The sequence below is a fragment of the Geospiza fortis genome, unplaced genomic scaffold (assembly GCF_000277835.1).
Source record: "Geospiza fortis unplaced genomic scaffold, GeoFor_1.0 scaffold452, whole genome shotgun sequence".
Lineage (NCBI taxonomy): Eukaryota > Metazoa > Chordata > Aves > Passeriformes > Thraupidae > Geospiza > Geospiza fortis.
Genome location: NW_005054369.1, coordinates 1568518 through 1583531, shown reverse-complemented (window position 1 = coordinate 1583531; position 15014 = coordinate 1568518). Strand labels below are relative to the sequence as shown.

Genomic DNA, 15014 nt, shown 5'->3' with positions numbered 1-15014 from the left:
GGCACCAGGGAGCAGTGAGTGTCGGGGAACGGGCGGGTGCCCCACCGGGGCGGCCACGGGCACGGGCGGGACGGGGCTCGGAGTCACCCGCGCTGGGGAAGGCGGCCCTGCCCACGGCGCGGGGAGGGGACATGGAAGGTGTTTAAGGTGTCCCTCTCGGCACGAACCGATCTCTGGTTTATGTGCTGTTTATTTGTTTAGAGGATCTGTGATTATCTGTAGAGTGGTACTGCTGCACAGAGGATAGAGTGGTCTCAGCCTTTCATGGAATCATGGAATGGTTTGGGTTGGAAGGGACCTTAAATCCCATGCAGTGCCACCCCTGCCATGGCAGGGACACCTCCCACTGTCCCAGGTGCTCCAGGCTCCATCCAGCCTGGCCTTGGGCACTGCCAGGGATCCAGGGGCAGACACAGCTGCTCTGGGCACCTGTGCCAGGGCATCCCCACCCTCACAGGGAGCAATTCCGTCTAAATAACCCACAAAAATCTACCCACTCTCAGCTTAAAGCCATTCCCTGTGTCCCCCCTGCATCCCTTGTCTCCAGCCCCTCTCCAGCTCTCTTGGAGTCCCTTTAGGTTCTGGAAGGGGCTCTGAGGTCTCCCCAGAGCCTTTTCTCCAGGTGAATCCACCCACTGCTCTACCAGCCTGGCTCCAGCCTTTGGAGATCTCCAGACATTCCCTGGACTCTCTCCCACGTGTTCATGTTCTTCTTGTGCTAAGGACTAAGGCCTCACTACCCACACAGTAAATTTCTTCCAAATATCTAACTTAAATCTATCTTTAAATTTTTCTTCCCATCCCTCTTTAATCTAAATATTTCCCAGTATTAATTATGATATCCTCTCCTTTTTCCTCTCCCAACTCCAGCTGGGATGCTGCCTACGAAAGAGAACTGCAAACTTTTGAAGACATTGGAGATACCGGAGAAATCTGGTAAACAAAATAACTTCTGCAGAGTGTTTCTGTCGTTTCTTTACCATGAAAGACATTGCAAAACTACAGACAGCAATTCAACGAGTTGGTGACAAAATGATGGGGAGTTTTCCCATTGAAACCAGCAGTTCCTCTCTGTCCCAATTTCACAGTGAAGGTTGCTCAGCTGCACTTGGACAAGTGTCATTACACAGACATTGAGCTGGTAATTGAGCTGTATGTTACTGGCAAATGTGCTTTTTATCCCTCAGCTCAGCTTTAACTACACAAGTTACCCTTGCTGCTTCCTTTTTTAATATATGGATGTTTTCACCTGCCAGAGTTGGTGTTTCAGTGAATTTTAAGGCTGCAGGATTAATTTCCATCTGAACAGAGCAAACATTAAATATGAGCTATGGCAGCTTTTACTTGAGTAACAGTAAAAAGGGCTTTGCAAAGCTGGAGAGAGTGAGTGACGAAATAAACTTGCTGTACCTTTTGCACATTTTTTTTTTCTGGTTTAATTACCTGAGCCCTTGTTTTTTGCAGGTTTGGAGAGGAAAGCATGGTGCGCATAATCAGGTGGCTGGAAAAGCACAAGGTCCCTCTTGACAGCTCTGTGCTTGACATTGGGACTGGGAACGGTGTTTTACTGGTTGAATTGGTTGGTATTTTGCAAAGTTTGTGTATTTTTTATACAGAATCAGAGCAGTTTAAATACAGTTCTCACAAGTGGCAGGGGTAATCATGGGGAGCTGTAACCTGTGTGAAACACCAAAAGTATCAATACTTCAGGCTTCAAAATTTGAAGTATTTCTCTAAATCAATCAGCCTGAGCATCCCTTGTTTTAACTTTACCTTCCTGTTTCCCTGCATTTAAAACTGCATTCCTTCCCACTGTTGTTTAAACAACCCCAGATAAGGAAATTAAGTTGATTAGTTCACAAAGTACCCTCATGTACAAAACCAGACTCTTTCTCTGCACTCAGTTCTGATAATAACACTCATCATTGATACAAAAAAGTAGGTAAACCCAAGGGATTTTATGTAAATAACTTAAAAAGTTGTTAACACTTCTTTTGAAGAGGTGTCCATTTCTGTCAGGGTGGGAAATCTGATCAGGTGTGTTCTGAAGTGTTCTCATGTTTTTGTTGTGCACAAGATGTTCAGGAATTCCAGAATTTTTTCCTGGTTTTGATTGGGGTTTTTTTTGGTGTAATACTGCAGGGGAGTTGGTAAAAAAGGGGCTGTCACACTGTCACAGCTTCTGTTGTCTTGCATTCCCCTTTGGCTCCATTAGTTCTTGTAGGAATTGGAAGGACCGGAAGTCAAAGTCTGGTTTGAAGTGGAATTTTTATTTAACATGGACTTTGATTTTAGAAGATTTTAAAGCCTTTATGGAGACTGGCTGCTACACCACAGCACAGGAGAATTTATGTCACGAAAAGCAGAAATTGCTCATCTCACTAAGAGAAATTAGCCTGATAATGGTGATTGTTAAGAGCAGTGATAGCTCTATCATGGTTGAAGTACCCAACAGAAAAATCTTATTTGTAAGACTTCCATTTTATACTGACTCCACTTGCAAATGGGAACTGATTTTTCATACTATAATGGGAAAATGACAGCTTGATAGCTTTTAAAAACTATTAACTCCTGTGAGAGCACCCTCCTCCCTTACATTAAGCACCTCACAGTACTGTGGTTTCTTTCATAGGAAATTGTCAGTCCAGTTCCCTCTTGAAAAGTGGCTTCAAAAATTACCTTGTTTATTTTTGCTGAGTAATTCAGCATCTCACTTGCTTAGTTGATGTAAAAGGAATTTTTTGTGTGGTAGCTGCAAGGCTTGGAAATCAAGTTGGAATTCTTTTGGCAGCTACCATTGGAGTGTTCTGCCATTGGTGTTGGACTCCATGATGGGATAGAAATGGCAATACTGGGAAAAACTCAGTCATAGAGGACATGAGTAGCAGCTCTCTGCAAGGGAGCTACTGGAGGGTACATAAGTATCACATAAGTGGCACTCCTTGCTGTTTTTATTGTCCCTGTGAACTTCAGGGATCTGGGAGCTTGGATTCACGACATAATTCTTTTGCCTTCCAAAAATTCTAGCTCTTCTGAAGAAACCTTGCTGCCACAGAAAGCTCTGGCCTTCTCTTATATTTCTAAGTAATGTGGGAACCACCACTATTGGAGATTGAATAATCTCTGGAGTGGAGAGTGTTCACCAAGTGGGAGTGTCAGCCCTAAACACGGGGCAGAGCAGATAATGTTCCAAACTCCTTCTGCTCTTCAGTATTCTGCTCCAAGCAGCAGCAGCAGCAGAGTGCTGTAAAATCACCTCCAGGGCAGCTGCAGGGTGCAGTGTGGTCACGTTTGGCACAAGTGAGGGATCCCTTCCTGTCACAGTCAGGCCCTACAGGTTCCGCAGCATCTAATGTTGTTTATCTCTAAACCTTCCTTCTCTGCCCCCGAGACTAGAGGAGTGAATGGGAACTCCCTCAAGTGACTCAAGCCTTTCCTTTGCAAACAGAGGAGCTGTTGTGGGAACCACTCCTCCACCCCCAAACCTTCAGCACAGGCATCTGAGGAAGCCTGCTTTGCTCCAGGGAGGAACGTGGGCAGGAGCCTGAGCAATAAATGTTCTCCATCCCATGCAAACAACAGTGGCTTTGTGTTCAGCTGCAATTAGCCCTCAGTTCAGAACAGCTGGTTAGCACCGAGCTCAGGCCTGGGGGGCTGCTGCAAGGAGGAAGGACAGTTGTGGAAACTCCTCATCGTTTTCCTGGCAATTGGGGTGTCAGCCTCTGGAACAAGCAGACAGGCAGCTGGTTGCTTAACAGCACTCCATGTGTTTTTCCAAAGCCCAGCCTCCTCCCTGTCTCTGCTTTGACAGCCTGCAGCTGGCCAGAGGATCAGAGCTCTTCCGTCAGGTTTGGATCTTGCCAGACACGTGGGATGCCCTGAGTTTGTACCTTCTACCCCAAGCTGGTCCCTTCAGCCTCTACCTCAGAGCCAGGACATGTGTCCCTGCTCCCTCCAACATGCCCAGCTCCAGCTGATGCCAGGAGCCCACCTGCTTTGCCAAAGGGCTGCTGGGATCTCAGTGAGTTCCCTAAACTGAGTTACCCTTATCTCCAACAAACTTAGATTAACAAAGTCTCTGTGTGCTATTATATGTGGTGCATAACCTGCCTGAAAATTGCTGATACAGACACCTGGCAGCATGCAAATAGTTGTATTCAAATAGACATTAGCATGAATAATTAGAAAAATGTATGATTTTGCAGTGGATTTCTGTTCCAGTGCAATGTATTACATCTTTTGGCTCTTAAAATTCAGGTTATAAACTAAATAATTGCTCAGTCTCCCATGGTACATGTCAGAGAGGATTTTTTCCTTTATTTTGCAGCATCTGTCACGTAATCACTGAAAATTCCTGGTTTCTAAGTTACTTTTGGTGCAGATAAGAGAGCCTGTTCCCCTCCAGGGTGTTACTTTTCCCAGTTGTGCTCAGTTTTCCACTTGACATAAACCAGCTTTCAGTCACCAGTCATTTTGGTGAGGTTTTTTTGGCAGAATAAAGTTATTTCAGCTCATTCAGCTAATGAGCTCTTGTAATGGTAACAGGTATAAAAATGACTAAAAGGTGAGTTGTGGTTTTTTCCTGTTATTAAGAGGAGGAGAGATGAGATGAATTATAGGTAGGGAATGTTCTGGCTGGATAAAAACAATTGCTAGCACACTGATTAAGATTCTCTGCTTCTGTCTAGGCAAAGTCTGGCTACATGAATCTCACAGGGATTGATTATTCACCTTCTGCAATACAGCTTTCAGAAAAAGTAAGAGACAAAGAAGGGATGTCTAACATTAAATTAAAGGTAAGTCTTGAGAGAAAGGTAATTGAGGAAATAGAAAGCAATTGAGCCCAAGATTAAATGAGCTAATTGATATTCAGATGTACTCAGTGTACTGAATGAATGATGTCTTTTGAGATTCATTTGTGAGAGAACTCTACCCAAATAAATCTATTTACGGGAAGGTTTTTGGTCTTTATTTGTTTTTTGTTTGCAATAATCATTAAGGCTAACAAGAGTTTCCCTGCTTGGAACAGGGTAGTGGTTTACCAAGTGTCAAGTTCTGTATTTTAGCTGCTACATTCTGAATTTCAGACTTGAGGCAGACGAAGAAATCCTTAAGTGATAGAATGCCTACCATTAGCTGAACAGCAGGAAGCTTGAGAGGCCTTGCTGGAGCAGGGGTGGGAGCAGATGACTTCCAAAGGCCCCTTCCAGCCTCAGCCACGCTGGGATTGTGTGGCTGCCTGTCATTCTGAGCTCTCTGCTGTGCTGTTGTGCCCTCCTGCTCCCTACCTGTGTGATGTCTCTGCTCCTGTGTGTCGGCTGTAAAATCTCTTTGTGGCAGCCTCTGTCTGTTCTCCTGCATTTGTGCAGTGCCTGGCACATGGCAGGGATCAAAGTACAAATAATGATTTAACGAATGAGCTTCGAGTGTGTTAGTTTGAGCTTTAGATTCCAGCAAATAGATCATCACACAATGTGTGGGGAGGAAAGAAGCTGCCATAGCCCTGTGAGTTACCCCTCCCTGAGCACACCCATTGTCAGGATTGAAGCTTCGTATCCTAAAGTCTTGCTTTGCATTAAAGATTCAGCAGTAGAAGATTGTTCTCACAGCTGCAGACTTCTGGTTTAGGTAGAAGACTTCCTGGCACCCTCAGCTGAGCTGTCAGGCTTTGACATTTGCATTGACAAGGGGACTTTTGATGCCATCAGCCTGGACCCCAGCGACGCGGCGGGGAAGCGGCAGCTGTACGTGGCATCCCTGGGCAGGGTGCTGAAACCAGAGGGCTTCTTCCTCATCACCTCTTGCAACTGGACCAAGGAGGAGCTGCTGAACGAGTTCAGAGAAGGTGGGCAGCTGAGCAGAGCCTTCTGCCAGCGTGGGGTTGCTGAAGAAAGGGATGAGGGAATTTTAATGTGTGTGTTAGCATATTGACTTTCCCAGATCAGGATTAGAGGAGGTGGAGCGATTAGTAAATGCTGCAGCCTGTCTTCCCTCTCCTACTCCTGTGTTTGCCAGTGCCAAGGGAGGACAGGTTTGCTGACGCTTTGGAGGTTGGGAATTTCAGTCTAATTACCCTGGGAAAGTGTATGTGTGGCTGGCTGATACTTTTGGGGTCCTTGACGACCAGACCCAGTTCACTCTTTGATTACTCCAAAGTTGGGGTAACATTGTTACCCATGTTTAGGGGAACTGGCAAGTCTGTGACCTTTTCTATCACTTTTGATCCACTTAGGGGTTTTTTTTACATGCCAGTCAGCTCCTGAATCTCATGCCTGAGGCTTGAAACTCAGTGTGGATCTGAAACAACCATCCCTTCTGGGGAACTGAAATTACTGGCAAGTTCTCATCTTTTCTGCCATTAATTTGTGCAAGTCAGCCAGCTAGGATTTTTATTATCCGTGGAAGAGTTTCAGCTGTATAGAGCAGTGGTGCAGTGTAACAATACAGTCCTATAAACTCACAGATTAACTGACTTGCAAGTTTTCCAGACAAATAAAGAATGGTTTGCAAAGGGTTATCCAAGAGGCAAATAAAACAACTTCCTTCTAATAAAAGCATTTCAATTTCTGTCTGGCAGGATTTGAAATTCTGGAGGAGCTGCCAACACCCAAGTTTTGCTTTGGAGGAAGAATTGGAAACAGTGTTACAGCATTGGTTTTCCAAAGGAAAAAAGTGAGGCCATCCATCTTGGACAAATTAGATTAGATGAGAAAAGTCTGAACTTTAAACCTGACAGAAAACCTCAGACACGTGTGTAAATAAATGCTTTTGGAGTGCACAGTAAAATACTATGTATGGAGCTCTGAGGGACTATAAAACATTGCCCTAGAAACATTTCAGCTTTGCATAATTTGCCCATAAATTGTGTCCTTGCTACAACCTCACTTGTTTCAGGGAAGCTGCAAGTTTGCAAGAGAGAGGAAAATCAGATGTGCTAAATACAGAGACCAATATAACCGAATGGTATTTGTTTTTGAAACATAAAGATTATCTGGTATTTAATTTCTGTGCTGGTAAGCAGTGACCTATAGAGGTAAAGGTATCCTACAAAGCAAAAATCTCATTTCTCTGTTGTGCACTGGAATAGGGAACAAGCTTTTGCAATGTAAGTGCTGGCTCTTTAATGAACACGAGGGTGGCTGTTAGGGAGGGAAATGAATACAAAATCCACAGCACTTTCCAAAAAGGACCAGTTGGTACTTTAAATTCAGACTTTCAGACTTAGCATAATTGTGTCTCCTCTGAAGTAGCTCAGCTCTTTTCCCACAGAGGGAGTGTTTTAAATCTCCCTTTCCTGCGTGTGTTCATGCCTGGTCAGTTCCTTTCCCTGATCTCATGAATACATAAAGGTGTGATGTTGCAGCCTGTGGTGTGTGACATATGCCTCCTTCATTATTAACCTGCTATATGGGAATGTCTTTAGAGCCACAATGACAAGAAGTTTTCCAGTGAATTTCTCAGGGTGGATTTTAACTGCATAAATCCAAAAGAATTCAAAGCATAACTATCCATTCCTTGTGTTTTTTTTAATATGTATTTTTTAAACTTCTGTGTGCGATCCTTTTGCTCAATTTCGTTGCCTTCATTTCTTCTGTTTTGTAATCTCAGAATATTGCTGTTGCTTGAAAGGCAGGAAAATGAGATTTCTTCATGCCTCAACAAACACATTTGCAGGTGACAATAAACTTGTTCTTTCAAACATCAAGGAGGCCCTCTTAGGCAATCAGGTTTTGTTTCACAGGCAAGGTCATGTTTGCTTATCAGGGAATTGCTTCTCCTACTTTCCATGCTTCTCCTCATTCCCAGGGCTCAGGAGATCTTTAAGGGTCAATAAATACTTCCAGTCCTTTCCCAGGATAGGAATCAAGGCATTCTTTTGCACAGTGGTGAGTCCTCCCTCTGTGATCCATCTGTTGATGTTTTCAAGATAGAAATCTTACTGCTGCATCTTTTTTGCAAAATGAAATATATTCAATTGGGAGAATGGGTTATCAGCAGTGCTGAAAAAAATTCAGTCCCAGAGTGATTCTTTGTATATTTGGTCAGACTTGGGTTCTAACCTGAGTGCCAAAAGCAAGGCCTTGTTACCGTTTGTTGTAGTCCTGTGTTCTATCCCTGCCCAGCAGCCAGCTGGAATGCTAGGAAATGTAACTGGGAATCCAAACAGAGGATTTTTTTTTAGCATGGTAGCACAAAGGATTCAAAGTACACTGCTGATAACAGCCTCAGTAAAAAAAGGCCTGTGACATTTTTGGCATCAGGTAGAGTTAATACAAGGAAATTTTAATTTTCGAGGACTCTGGCAGGATGTGTTTTGGGCATCTGTTTTATTCCCATCTGTAATATTTGCTAATGAAGGCATGATGTGTATTTAATCATGGGATGAAAATAAAATCAGGACTCTCATGGATTTTCTTTTAATCAATTACTTGGAATTTAACCATAGATTCCCACTCCACAAGATATGGAAGGGTCAGGGCAAGGATTATTTTCACAGAATTGATTATTATTAGTTTTTGTTCTCTGGATAGTATTTTTATATAACTTGTAAAGCTAAAAAATAAGCTTCTTAAAATTGCCTGAAAATAAGGATTTCTGCATCTGAGCTGTAGTTTGCATATTCCTTCAGTCCCAAGCACTTCCAGGTGTCACTGGAGAGCAGAAAAATGCTTGTAAAACATGTTGCAAGAGCTTTATTTTAAGGCAACAGTAACCAAAGGCTTACTATTTAAAATCTGCTCTGTTGGAAACCTGGCATTTTCTGGATAATGGAGTCTAGGAAGCTGCTCAAATACTGACTTAGGCAGTGGGGCGTTTTTGGCTATGAGGATTTGGAAATGACTTGTCCTTGATTTGGGGCAGTTCATGTTGGTGTGATCTCTAAATGTTGATGCATTTCAGCATTTCAGTGTTGATGCAAAACTTGGAAAAAGAGGCAGAGGAATAAGCAGTGATTTAGGAGGAGCAAGTCTTTGCTGGAAGCTGGGGGAGTGCTCCATGATGGTTCCTGAAGGTTGGAATCTTCATGACTGCCCAGCTGTGTGACTCTTGGTTCCAGCTGCTAAATGCAGGAGAATAAATGCAGCATTTGAAACACGTTTCACTCCTATTGTTTTGCTATCTGAAAACTCTGTCTGTGATTTCACTGTCAAATATGAGGTTTGTGGGTAGTAAAATGAGCATCTTCCATGGATCCCAGAGGGGGCTGAGCCCAAGGCTGTTCCTGCAGGACTGAGTTTAGGCTGGATGATGCTGCAGAGCTGGCAAACCTTCCTGCAGTGGTTTTGCATAGAGTGTGGGCAGAACAGAAAGGGTTTGTGTTCCCTGCTTCATTGACAGCATGCTGAAGGATGAAATTCTCCCAGGACTGACCTTTTATTCCTGGCAGATTGAGGATGGGTCTAAGTGCCTGAGCCCAAACAAAGCACCTCCACCAACATCTGTGCCTAGTGCAGCTCAAACCTGGCTCCTGATGCCTTCTATTGCCAAAAACTGTGTTTAGGGATTCTTTTTTGAGGCATTTACTGGGAGAGGCCATTGAATTCATTGCAGGGTTTGTCCTACTGAAAGAGCTTGGAGCATTTTACTCTGGAATTTTATGGGATTTATCACAGAGCTGAACTGTCAGGATGAAATATCCGAGAGAGGTGAACAAGCGATATTAATGAAATAATTATTGATTTGAGATGTCTGTTCCAGGAGAGTTTCTACACATGGGACTCTGCTAGAGTGTCAGGTAAATGGGTTCTCAAGACAGAAAGCCTTTGCCCTTTCAGCATCACAGTACCTTCTTTAAATAAGTACTCCTATAATCATTTTTATAGGGAAAAAAAAGTGAGAAATACCAGACATGAAAATCATGGCACAACTGAATGAACACAGAAAATTCAGAAGGAAGGATAATGTTTCCTTAGTCTTGACTTCCTTTTTGGTGACCAGCTTGTTATCTGCAAGAGAGGCATGTTCATTTGATGGCTCTTAAGGAGCAGGAATAGTTCAAGAATCCTGGAATGATTTGGGTTGGAATGGACTTTAAAAACCATCTCATTCCAACCCCTACCATGGGCAGGGACACCTCCCACTAAACCAAGTTACTCCAAACCCTCCCCAGCCTGCCCTGCAGTGCTGACCATAGGCTGCTTTTCTAAAGGTTGATTTTTCTTTTTTGAAGGCTTAGGAGATATGAAATGAATATTCTGTTCTTGAAACTCAGTATAATTTTGTGGTGTAACATGAAGAATTTCTGGGAGCTACAACTGTTTTTTAAGAGCTGTTGGATTACATCAGAAACACCAACAGAATTATGGCAGCTGCTTTTCCAGACAGGGCCAGCAGTGATGTAGCATGTGATTACAGGCTCTCTGTCCCATCAGGAGAATATTCCTGCAAATCATTATTGAGAGCATCGTTGCAATGCATCACTGAGGCTGAAATAGCTGTTTGCATTATGGGCTCACCTTCTGGAATCCAAACCCACTGTTGCAACATCATTTCTGAAATCTGGGAAGAGCCAGCTGCCTTGATTGTATCATAGGATTTGAGGTGTTTAACACCTATAACAAAGGAGATTCAGGGTTGTGGGATTTTTTGTTTGTTTGTTTGTTTGTTTACTTTGTACTTTTCCAACCAATGTTAAAAAGGAGCTTTCAGATATTTGGGGTTTTAAACCTGCAGTTGCTGTTTACAGCAAAGCTCATTATACCTGGGTGAGGAAGTGCATGTCCCACCACACAGATCTCAGGTGTGATTCTCTGGAGAGCAAACAATGTTCTCTCATTGAATTTGTATCAGAATTATTTCAGTTCTACACTGGCTGTGAAATCTGCGAGCCCAAAGAGTCAAATGAATGGGCAAATGAGGGGATGAACTGAAATCCCTCATTTGGAACCACTTGGTTTGTTCCCAGGAGTGCAGGGTGAGGCCAGGTGTGCAGGGCACAGCAAACAGGTACCTGCAAAGCTGCACAGCTGAGCTGACACAGCCTCTTTGGAGTTATTTTTATGTAAGGACAAGTTCTTGAATAGCTTTTCTGGTGCATTAGGCACAGCAGGCTTCTCTCCATCGCTGACAGTGGCTTCCATGTATTTCTGCATTCCAGGAATGCACTGGCAGCACTGTAGCCATTGTGAGGAAAATCTGCCTGTGCATATACTCTGCTGTGTCTGTTCTGCTGTAAGCCAGGGTGCCTGGTGTAAGGCTGCCAAATTTCCTGTTATTTCATACCAGACAAAATCTTTAAGCGTGGTATTTAGCAACATACAGCAAAATTTTCAGTGTTTTGGCACCGGGATTGCTTCCCTGATCTTAGCATGCCGAGAGGTGCAGAACATGGCTTGCTGCAACAATAGCTGCTTCATTTTATAGGCCCTCCAAGCATTTTAATGTATGGAATCATCTCCTGTAAAATAGGAGAGCACAAAGAAAATAATTGGGCCAGGGCTTTGCAAAGCCATGTGGAGATCTGCCTTTGAATTCCTGTTGCTTGCTGCCTTTTGTGGGATGAGAGGAGGGGGAGGCTGCCCTGCACAGCCTCACCTGCTCTGGGTGGTGCACGGCTCTATCCCATGCTTTGGCTGCAAGTAGGTTGAGCATGACCTAACCCTTGTGGTAGCAGCTAAATTGAGGAGCAATTAATGGCTACCAAGGGCTTTCAGTGAAAGGGGATGAGGTGTTATAGCCTCCAGACAAAGGAGGAAAAGGAACACTGGCCTGTTTTGTTTAACACAAATAAGGGAAAAGCCAACCTGCGGCTTAATTTCCATTTGTTAGGTAACAGTATAGCTTGAAATGAGCCCATTTCTCTGTTACTGGAAATTAAGCTGAGTGCTGTCAGGCAAACCAGCTGCTGCCAGGTAACACATAAATTCTGGGTAATCACAAGGGCATGAGCCCGTGCTGGAGAAGCAGAGCTAATAGAGCCCAGTGAGGGAACAGACACAAACCTCAGCACAGTCACTGCAGCAGCCAGGTATGCATGGACAGTGTCATGTGTCAAGTAGAGGTGAGGACAGTGTGCTTATATAAAGAAATTCTAGCTGTTGATAGGGCTGAGAACTGAAATTCAAGCAGAAGGATCTTTCACCCAAGTTTTCAGTAGTGATTAGCCTTGCTGGGTGCTGCCCTACCCCAGGGCTCCTCAGCTCCATGGGTGCTGCACTGCTGCTTATCCAAGGTAGGGCGATGCTTTGGGGCATGTCTGCAGCTGCCTCTGGCTTTCTGGATGATGGACAAATAACTCTGGGCTTATATTAAACCAATTGAGACCCAAATGTGGCTGACAAAGTGATGAACACATCCAGGCTCCCTTATGTATTTCATGGCCTATTTATTTTATCCATCAATGTTTCCATTGCTCCCAGTCTGGGGCACCCAGATCAGGTGTCACACCCTCTGCCAAGGCAGGGAGGGAGGCAGCAAGCACAAAGCTGTTGCATGTGTGCAGCAAATGGCCTGTGACATAAAAAAGGGATTTTTAAGTTTGGTGGAAATCCCACAGTATGCCAAATGTAGTCAGAACTACACTCCTCATCTCAGCCCTCTGCACAGCAATGCTTCACGTGTTTAGGGCATCTGTGATTCAGGTACTTCGTGACACAGAGCACATTGATCGTATTACAGAGATAAGCTCATTCCCTGGGTGTGAAATAGTAAAAATACTTCTGCTTGCTGTTATAAGGATTTTGTGGACTTGAGGATTTCCCCTGAAACTGAAGGGTGTTCCTGGAGACCTTTGGGGTAGCCAACACGTCCCTGTAAGTATGTGGCTCCCAGCACAGCTGGGTGACTGGGACATCAGCCTGTGGCTGGGACACTCTGGCTCTCTGGCCCTGGGCAAGCCCTTACCTGTGTTCTTTGCCTGCCAGGAGAAGCAGGATAGACACATAACTGGGATGGCTCAGGTGCTTGGAAGGACAGGTCAGAGTCCTTGTGAAAGGCACAAACTTCTGAAATTGTTGGTAACCTTGGTGCATACGACATGAATAACAACAAACTGGAGAGACAGTGAAGCATTGGAAAGGCTACATGGAAAGAAGGCTGTAACTGCAGCCAGATCCTGTGTACAGAGAGTGAAGGAAATGCTGTCTACCCACAGGGCTTAGCACTGCTACATTGACATGTCTTAATGGCTTGGGCCCCAGAATCACTTCAGAAGGACCGTGGGGATCATTAGATTTTTTCCTATCCACTGTTTCCATCCCCATCAGGAAGGCTCCCAGTCAGTGGGTAGCAAAGGCACTGACATCTGAGACAAAACCACAAATTAAATCAGCTCACAAATGAACTGAATGAATTTTCTCTCCATGAAGACTAAACTCTCTTGGTCAGTTCTCTAAAGCTTGAAAGTTATTTATTTTCTTTTCCCCCCTTCTGACAAAGGGAAGAAGCACTGTCCGGAACCAGGGCCTTTGGGCAGCCAGTTATTTGAACAACATTACTGAAAATACTGTCTGTGCAAAACAGGTTTGTGCTTCAGCAACAGGCTTTCACATGTGCTGGGAATTCTCCACAGCCAGCTCATCTGCTGGGAAGCACAGAGGATGAGAGGCAGAAAATGCTGGGTTTGGAGCGAGCTGCAGAAGCAGACAGAAAACAACTTTCTGCTTGAGTCTTGGAGCCCAAGGCTGCCACGGGAATGGATTCAATTACGCTCTGAGCTTTATTGCTGAAATATTCCACTGGGAAACCATAAAAAAACATTTTCAGACTTGATTCCCGAAGTTCTGGAAAAGGAGTTAGCAAGTGTTTTATTGCTACCAGTCTCAACACGTGATAAGAAAAGCAAATACTGAGTGGGATGGAGGAACATGATGCAAAAGCCCCTTCACATCATCAAACCCTTCTCCCTGTTCATCACCCACTCAGACTGGCCACTCCTGCTTAATTTTATGTGTACTGAGCACGGAGCCACTTTTTTTGAGATCAGCCCTCGCTGTGTTGGTGGGAGCTGCTCCTTTGTTAAGTATCTGCCCGCTACTTCTGCTTGCCTCCCTCTTTCTTCACTGCATTAAATACTAAGTGACAAATCTTCCTCGACAGTAATTTGTTGTCCTGGGCAGTGCTCAGCAGGGCAGGACACCCGGAGCCCTGCTGAGCTCACAGCCACAGCCTCTCTTGCCATTCATGCCCTTACTTGTCCCTCACTTGTCCCTGCATGCCGTCCCCAGCACCGTGCCCGGCCATCCAGCCGGGTGGATGAAATTCAGCCCCAGATTCATTCCTGATGGCATCTGTGTTGTCTGCTCGCATATGTTTAAGATTAATGTTTGGGCTCTGTTTTGTAATGAGTCCTAAATCTTCCTTTTAGCTGTCATGTCGTTTCCTTGTTCGCTCGTTACGCTCGCTCTCGGAAGGAGCCCGCATGCTGTGCGTGGTGCAGCCTGGGTGGATGGAAAATGTCACTGAGAGCTCAGTGCTGCTGAAGGCCATTCCCACGTGAAGCCAAGCAGATGTACCTCTCCTCTCAGCACTGCAGGGGACCCATGGCCCCTTCCTAAACAGGCTTCAAGGGAACTGAAGAGGGACTTGGGACAAGGGGCTGGACTGACAGGACAAGGGGGAACAGCTTCAAACTGACAGAAAGTGGGGTTGGATGGGATATTGGGAAGGAATTGTTCCCTCTGAGGCTGGGGAGGCCCTGGCACAGGGTGCCCAGAAAAACTGCGGCTGCCCCTGGATCCCTGGAAGTGTCCAAGGCCAGGTTGGATGGGGCTTGGAGCAGCCTGGGATAGTGGAAGGCATCCCTGCCCATGTCAGGGATGTGGAACTACATGATCTTTAAAGGTCTTTTCCAACCCAAACCATTCAATGATTCTATGAAAGGGTGAGAAAAATTAAGGAGCGGGATTTTTATTCACTGGTGGGTGCAGGGGCGCATGGTGTCCATCTGTGATGCGCCAAAACTTCAGCGCTACTTCTCGCGGGGACCCTTCAATGAGCTGCTGGTGCGTCCGCTTCTCCTGCTCCTGCCCGGGCCGGCCGGGCCACCAGGAGTCACTCTCGGCCTCCGAACGGGC

General features: G+C 44.9%; 1 protein-coding gene across 2 annotated transcripts; it reads left to right on the top strand.

The window, feature by feature from the left end:
- Positions 1–6: 6 nt before the first annotated feature.
- EEF1AKMT2 (EEF1A lysine methyltransferase 2) lies at positions 7–7701 on the top strand. Of its 2 annotated transcripts, XM_005424508.2 has the most exons (6): positions 7–14; positions 871–936; positions 1465–1579; positions 4689–4796; positions 5629–5845; positions 6578–7701. In XM_005424508.2, the coding sequence occupies exons 3-6, from the start codon at positions 1481–1483 to the stop codon at positions 6703–6705; spliced, it is 552 nt and encodes a 183-aa protein (XP_005424565.2). In that variant the 5' UTR covers positions 7–14; positions 871–936; positions 1465–1480; the 3' UTR covers positions 6706–7701. The 2 variants fall into 2 exon arrangements, with proteins under 2 accessions (XP_005424565.2, XP_030915761.1); XM_031059901.1 differs by lacking the exons at positions 7–14; positions 871–936 and adding an exon at positions 1120–1141.
- Positions 7702–15014: the final 7313 nt, after the last annotated feature.